The sequence below is a fragment of the Helianthus annuus genome, chromosome 2 (assembly GCF_002127325.2).
Source record: "Helianthus annuus cultivar XRQ/B chromosome 2, HanXRQr2.0-SUNRISE, whole genome shotgun sequence".
Taxonomy (NCBI): domain Eukaryota; kingdom Viridiplantae; phylum Streptophyta; class Magnoliopsida; order Asterales; family Asteraceae; genus Helianthus; species Helianthus annuus.
In genome coordinates this window covers 153,100,258-153,108,252 of record NC_035434.2, presented here as the reverse complement: position 1 = coordinate 153,108,252, position 7,995 = coordinate 153,100,258, and the positions used below count along the sequence as shown (strand labels likewise).

General features: G+C 40.0%; 1 protein-coding gene across 1 annotated transcript; it reads left to right on the top strand.

The window, feature by feature from the left end:
• The first annotated feature begins 3,787 nt into the window (after positions 1-3,787).
• LOC110924718 (phenylalanine ammonia-lyase-like) lies at positions 3,788-7,706 on the top strand. Its single transcript, XM_022168714.2, has 2 exons — positions 3,788-4,490; positions 5,790-7,706. The coding sequence occupies exons 1-2, from the start codon at positions 4,105-4,107 to the stop codon at positions 7,537-7,539; spliced, it is 2,136 nt and encodes a 711-aa protein (XP_022024406.1). The 5' UTR covers positions 3,788-4,104; the 3' UTR covers positions 7,540-7,706.
• Positions 7,707-7,995: the final 289 nt, after the last annotated feature.

Here is a 7,995-nt window from a genome sequence, read left to right as displayed (position 1 = left end):
TCGTTCTAATGGTTTGACTTTCTAAACAACAAGCTTTATTTTCAAATCACGTTGTTTTGCATTATAATTTGCTCGGTTTCGCCGCAACGCGCGATATAAAAAAACTAGTTACTTATAAAATACTACGTATTTTGACCCGGCATCAATATCTCTCTAAAGAGTAAACTGCCATTTTGGTCCCTGTGGTTTGGCCAGTTTTGCCATTTTAGTCCAAATCTCAAACTTTTTAAATCTGGGTCCCTGTGGTTTGCATTTTGTTGCCATTTTAGTCCAAAATCCAAAACCCCCCTATTTTGACTGTTGAAACCTTATTGTTTTGTCTTTTTGTGCAAGGGCATTTCGGTCATTTAATTTTATTATAACATATTAATAATTAATAAACTAATTTAAATATATTTATTTCCTTTTTACCATTATTTAACCTATCATCTTCCCCAAATACAAGATTTCTTCATTCACCAGCACCTCTGCCTATCTCGCCCCCTCTCCCTCTCGACATTCTTGGCCCGACGACCGGAGCACACACCGGCGTCGATGCCGGCAGTTGCTTTTTCCGGCAGGCCGACACCCGAAATACCCACCTCTTCTCTTTGTGCACTCCACACCCACCTGGACTCGAAAGAGAGAAATAAAACCCAGATCAAAATAATCAGCTCTCTCTCTCTTCTCTCTCTCTCTCTATAGCACCACCACCACCGCCACCTCCTCCCTCTCTCTCTTCTCTCTCTCTCTATAGCACCACCACCGCCACCTCCTCCCCCTTCTCACCACCGCTACTCTGGCGTCGTCCCATCCAACAGTCACACCCACAACTCATTCCTCGTAGACAAATCCCTACAAACCCTAACCGAAACCACCTGCCCTATCTGGTTAAACAAATCATACAACTGCGAATCCGTAACACTCAGATCCAAATCCCCCACATACAACGACACCGTCACAACCTGCTGAGCACCACCACCACCGTTAACTGCCTGAGCTTGACTAACCTGCGCCGCCATATCAAAACCCTAACAGATTTTCCTTTTTTTCCAAATTTTTCACTTTTTTTTTTTGCTTTTGTAACCTCCCTCTCCCCTTCTTATTGATATATAGAAGGGAAATTAGATAAATTCGAGTCGAAACAGCAGAAACCCTAGGATTTTTTTGGGTTTTTTTTTTTTGTGGATGATTGATATTTGTTTTGTTTTTTTTAATGGATATAGAAGGAGGAGAGGGCAGGGTAGTAGATAGGGATAGATTGGTCGGAGTACGACCGGAGAACGGCAGATCACCGCTAGGTTACGGCGGCGAGAAAGTTTATGCAAATGGAGAGAAAGTGGTGGTGGTTGATCTGATGTATGTGTGTGTGTATATATATATATATATTAATTTTTGAATTAAGAAAATGTTAAATGAAAAGCAAAATGGCCAAAATGCCCTTGCACTAAAGGACAAAATAGGAGGTTGCAACAGTAAAAAAATAGGGTTTTTAAATTTTGGACTAAAATGGCAACAAAATGCAAACCACAGGGACCCAGATGTAAAAAGTTTGAGATTTGGACTAAAATGGTAAAACTGGCCAAACCACAGGAACCAAAATGGCAGTTTACTCATATCTAAATATAATCTTTGGAATTTGTGAAATTTAGGATATTTTAAAAAGATGAGTAAACTACCATTTTGGTCCCTAAGGTTTGGCCAGTTTTGCAACTTTACTCCAAATTTCAAACCCTTTTCCATTTTGGTCCCTGTGGTTTTGTTTTTGTTGCCATTTTGGTCTAAATTTCAAATTTGGCCAGATTCCCCAATTTAAACCCCCCTGTTTTGTCCTTTTGCTCAGGGGTATTTTCGTTATTTTAGGCTTTATTTTAACTGATTATCAATTAAATTTAATAAAACCCCTCTCTCTCTTTCTTTCTCTCTCTCTCCACTCTACGCACACTGTCTCTCTCTCTCTAAACACCCTCTGTCTCTCTCTTCTCTCTATCACACACACCTGCAATCTCTCGCTCTCTATAGAACCCCCTACCACCTCCATTAACACCACCGCACCACCACTACACCACCTTAGATCTGGTCAAAAAACTCCAATCCTTCCATCAAACCTCCAGATTTGGTCGGGGAGGTGTTTGAATTTTAGTACTCCGATGATGGCGACGATGCTCTAACGGCGGCGGTTGGAGAATCGGGATGTGGTTGAAGTGTACATCGCCGGCAGTTGTGGTTTTATGCTTTTACCAGAGGTGAAGTTGCCGGAATCCATGGTGGGAAAAGTGGGAAGTTGAAAGAGGTGTACGGTGGTGGAGGGTGTACGGTGGTGGAGGGGAGATGGTGGTGGTGGGTGTACCGTGGTGGAAGGGAGACGGTGGTGGTGGGTGATTCCGATACAAGCGAAACCCTCCGTTTCTCTCCCTAATTGTTCACCGGCGAAACGAAACCCTTTGTTTCTCTCTTTAACTGTTCACCGGTGACATCGCCGGAGAAGATGAACCGGTGCTGCTCCATTGTCGGGTGTACACCGGACTCTCCGTTCGGTTCCGATCCATTTGAGTGAATTGAACAGGATTATAGTGGATTTGTAGGGGTAATTGTAGAGATTTGGTGGATATTTTGTGCGATTGTTAGGGTTTTGTGGAGAGAAAGATCACCGAGAGAATGGTGGAGTTGATTTTTGGGTGTTAAGGCTGGTGAGTTTAGAGAGAGGAGAGAGAGACTGAGTTTCAGATTGGGAAGATGAAATAATATAGTTTTATTAAATTTAATTGATAATCAGTTAAAATAAAGCCTAATATGATGAAAATACCCCTGAGCAAAAGGACAAAACAAGGGGGTTTATATTGGGGAATCTGGCCAAATTTGAAATTTGGACCAAAATGGCAACAAAAACGAAACCATAAGAACCATAATGGCAAAAGGTTTGAAATTTGAACTAAAGTGGCAAAATTAGTCAAACCTTAGGGACCAAAATGACAGTTTACTCTAAAAAGATTAATACATATATACACTTACACATACACACAAATATAAACACTAGTTAAAAGAAATACAAAACAAAACCCCTAATCCCCACACAACACCCATTCGACCCCATATTTCCACATGGGCATCACCCTCTACGCCTATCAATCCCAAAGGAAGACAATGTCAATCACAAGCGTCGTAGGTTAGAGATGCTCTTATTAGTTTTTCATCTTTCTTTCAATAACTTATATCAAAACATTGTATAACTTTCTCAAGTTAATATTTATTTCTTGTTTTAAATTAAATCGACATTTTTAGATGGAGGAGGAGACACGCCTCTTACTTAGATTCCCATTTTTGAGACTAGTTATTATATATGTTTTATATAAAAAGAAGAGTAAATTACGTTTTTGGCCCCTGTGGTTATATCATTTTTACTATATTGGCCTAAAATAAGATTTTTTAACATATCTGCCCTCATTGTCTCTATAACTAACCATTTTGGCCCCTAAATCTAACCATTTTAGCCTCCATGATCTCTATAACTAACCATTTTGGCCTCTATGATCTCTAGACTTAGGGGCCAAAATGGTTAGTTATAGAGACCATAGGGGTAGATATGTTAAAAATTCTTATTTTAGACTAATATAGTAAAAATGATATAAACACAGGAGCCAAAAACATAATTTACTCTAAAAAGAAAAAAAAAAAAAAAACAAAATGCAAACTCACCTCACCTACTACCGTTAGTGCTTTTACGTTTAGTGCATTGAATACCCACTTGTTACACGTCAGCCAAACTAAACCGTTGATAAATATTCATAAAATCAGACGACTAAGATTAGATCTTGAACCAACCTACCACCTTCCATCATTTTATTTATTTTTTTCTCCTTTTATTATTATTATTTTATATTTTTTTTTGTATTTTCTTTTCTCCTACCTACCACCCCCACCCCTACCACCCCTCCTTATTCACACCCACCACCACCACCATCTATATAAACTTCATTCTCCACCACCTCATAACTCAGCAATCTCACCTTCATTACACACACATAGAGTGTGAGTCTAGTGTGTGAAGATAAGATTGTTCTTCTACTTCTAGCTTTCTTATTATTCCTTTTTGTAATCCTTTTTATCGTTTGAATAATAAACACAATGGAGAACGGTACACATGTTAACGGATCCGCTAACGGGTTTTGCATCAAGGACCCGTTGAATTGGGGCGTTGCGGCCGAAGCGTTGACGGGTAGTCATCTGGATGAGGTGAAGAAGATGGTGGGTGAGTTTAGGAAGCCTGTGGTGAAGTTGGGTGGCGAGACTTTGACTGTGTCTCAAGTGGCTGGGATCGCGGCTGCTGGTGATGGTAACATGGTGAAGGTGGAGCTATCCGAGGCGGCTCGGGCCGGTGTGAAGGCGAGTAGCGATTGGGTGATGGAGAGCATGAACAAAGGGACTGATAGTTATGGTGTCACTACTGGATTTGGTGCTACTTCTCATAGGAGGACTAAGAATGGTGGTGCTCTACAAAAGGAGCTCATTAGGTAATAATCATTTGTTACTTCTTTGTTTGTCTTGTTTATGGAAAAGTGTTATGAATTTTACATGTTTGGTAACTATGATGTAGAATATGGAAAAGTGCTATGAGTTTTACATGTTAGGAAAATAAATAGGGGATGTTAAATTGGTTTTGTTCGTGTCTGGTTGTCGAGCTCAGCTCGACAAAAGTTGAAGATGTGACACGAATATGAAAAGCGTGTCAGTCGCATGATCTGCACATGGCGTGAGTTTTCGCGCCTTAACATGAATATGACAATTTTATCCTGAAGTACGTTTCACTTTAAATTTATTTTAGAGTTAAATGTCATTTTAGTTCAAAAGTTCCATTTTTCGTCTGTGGGTCTAAAAAGGCTTTCATCGTTGCCATTTTAGTCCACTATGTTAACTTCATTCATTTTTTCTGTTAACGAGAAGGGCAATTCGGTCATTTTAAATGTAATTCTGTGAATTAGAAGGGCAATTCGGCCATATAAAACGAGTGATTTGCCTTTCTCGTTAACAGAAATAATGGATAAAGTTAACCTAGTGGACTAAAATGACAACGGTGAAATCTTTTTGAACACACAGGTAAAAATGAAACATTTAGACTAAATTGATAAAATAACTAAAACCATAGGGACTAAAATCATTTAACTCTTTATTTTATCTGGGTATTAATACTTGAAAATTACTAATTTACAACTATATATATGTGTATACACACACATATTTACTATAAACTTTTGTGTATTTTTTTATATTTTAAAATTTAGCATATAGCCCTAGCTTAGTTTAAGTTATAATAAGTTATAAAATAAAACGTTTAAAAGAAATAAGAATAAAATTCAACAGGATGGATAGATCAGCTGTGAATTTGTAAAATCTGTTTATTAACCTAAACCAACGTGTTCGTGAGTTAAAGGTGAAAGCGACTCACAATCATTTAGAATAAGCCCAAAACTCATTTTATTTTATGTTCATGTGATGTATAAAATATAAAATTATTAAGTTGTTGTGGTATGTAAAGGCCTAAAGTGTTTTGTTTTTTTCAAACATTACAATTTATTATTTAACAAATAAAATAGTAATATGTAAGGCTGTCGTTTGAATGATCTCGTTTTTCTATTAGCCTTAGCTGTCTTTTAATAGATATTTTTCTCATATATTTTAGTTTGTCAACTAGGAATAAATCTTGCATTAATAATAATTAAATTAAACGTATTAGTTATATTTATTTTGTTTTTATGTAACAAAATTTTTACTGTTTACACAAAATCTAACAAGATTAATTTTTTGGATTCCAGATTCCTGAACGCCGGGATATTCGGCAACGGCACAGAATCTAGCCACACACTACCACATTCCGCCACAAGAGCCGCCATGTTGGTCAGAATCAACACCCTCCTCCAGGGATATTCCGGCATAAGATTCGAAATCTTGGAAGCCATCACTAAATTCCTCAACAACAACATCACCCCATGTTTACCCCTCCGGGGCACGATCACCGCCTCCGGTGACCTCGTCCCGTTGTCCTACATCGCGGGTCTCCTCACCGGCCGACCCAACTCAAAGGCAGTTGGCCCGGCCGGTGAAGTTCTCAATGCGGAATCCGCATTCGCCCAAGCTGGCGTAGAAGGCGGATTCTTCGAGTTACAGCCCAAAGAAGGGCTCGCGCTTGTTAATGGTACCGCGGTGGGGTCCGGGATGGCGTCCATGGTGTTGTTTGAAGCCAATGTACTTGCATTGTTGTCGGAAGTGTTGTCCGCGATTTTCGCGGAAGTTATGCAAGGGAAGCCCGAGTTTACGGACCACTTGACCCACAAACTTAAGCACCACCCGGGCCAAATAGAGGCGGCAGCCATCATGGAGTACATTTTGGATGGAAGTGACTATGTTAAAGCCGCGCAAAAGGTCCATGAGATGGACCCGTTACAAAAACCAAAACAAGACCGTTACGCGCTCCGCACGTCCCCTCAATGGCTTGGACCACAAATCGAAGTCATTCGGTCCGCCACGAAAATGATTGAACGAGAGATCAACTCCGTTAACGACAACCCGCTAATCGATGTTTCAAGAAACAAAGCGTTACACGGTGGCAACTTTCAAGGAACCCCAATTGGTGTGTCAATGGACAACACACGTTTGGCTATTGCGGCTATTGGAAAACTCATGTTCGCGCAATTTTCCGAGCTTGTGAATGATTTTTATAACAATGGGTTGCCTTCGAATTTGTCGGGTGGGCGTAACCCAAGTTTGGATTACGGGTTTAAAGGTGGGGAGATCGCGATGGCTTCTTACTGTTCGGAGCTTCAGTTTCTAGCAAATCCGGTTACAAACCATGTTCAAAGCGCGGAGCAACATAACCAAGATGTTAACTCTCTAGGGTTGATTTCCGCAAGGAAAACCGCGGAAGCGGTTGATATTTTAAAGCTCATGTCATCGACTTACTTAGTCGCGTTATGCCAATCGATTGACTTGAGGCATTTGGAAGAGAACATGAAGTCAACCGTGAAGAACACCGTGAGCCAAGTAGCGAAAAAGGTCCTAACCATGGGCGTAAACGGCGAGCTCCACCCATCAAGATTTTGTGAAAAGGACTTGCTTCGTGTGGTTGACCGCGAGTACGTTTTCGCCTACGCTGACGACCCTTGCCTCACCACCTACCCATTGATGCAAAAGCTTCGACAAGTCCTCGTTGACCACGCGCTAAACAATGGCGAAACCGAGAAGAACGCCAACACCTCAATCTTCCAAAAGATTGCTACTTTCGAAGACGAGTTGAAGGCCATTTTGCCTAAGGAAGTTGAGAGTGTTAGAGTTGCATTCGAAAATGGTACAATGTCGATTCCCAACAGGATCAAGGCTTGTCGATCATACCCGTTGTATCGGTTTGTGAGGGAGGAGCTTGGTGGCGCGTACTTGACCGGCGAGAAGGTGACTTCGCCGGGCGAGGAGTTCGACAAGGTGTTCACGGCCATGTCAAAGGGACTAATTATCGATCCATTGTTGGAGTGTGTTGAAGGGTGGAATGGTGCACCACTTCCTATTTGTTAGGTGTGAATTGTGTAACTTGTTTAATTTGTATTTTCTAATATATTTTTGTTTGTTTTATTTATTAGTGTTCAAATGTTGTATCCCTCTTGTTAAGTTGTTATGTGCTCGAGAGTATGTGGTTGTACATCATATATGTTAAATTAAAACATGTTTCTTTCTCGTTGGTCTCATTAGGTATTCATGTATTTTTTTTTCTATTTTTCTTTTTCGTACAAATTGTATTTTGTTACCATTTTCCGTCAACATTTCATTCAAGAGTCACCACGTTCTTTTGTTCTCACCCAAGCATTGAATAGGCCTTGCCTCGTTCACATATTTGTTTGGGGATTACAAGAATATTATAGGGTTTAGAAACGTCCTATATTTTTTTTTTTCGAACGGCTGACAAAATAATTTATTCATTGTAGCGGGATGCTACCACCAAACATACAAGAGTTTTACACCGAATTATAAGCA

What these genes read in the sequence shown, in the direction of transcription:
- LOC110924718 (XM_022168714.2), top strand. Translation starts at nt 4,105, where the DNA reads ATGGAGAACGGTACACATGTTAACGGATCCGCTAACGGGTTTTGCATC. An exon ending in CTACAAAAGGAGCTCATTAG is followed by an intron (nt 4,491 to 5,789) that starts GTAATAATCATT and finishes TTTGGATTCCAG; the next exon opens with ATTCCTGAACGCCGGGATAT.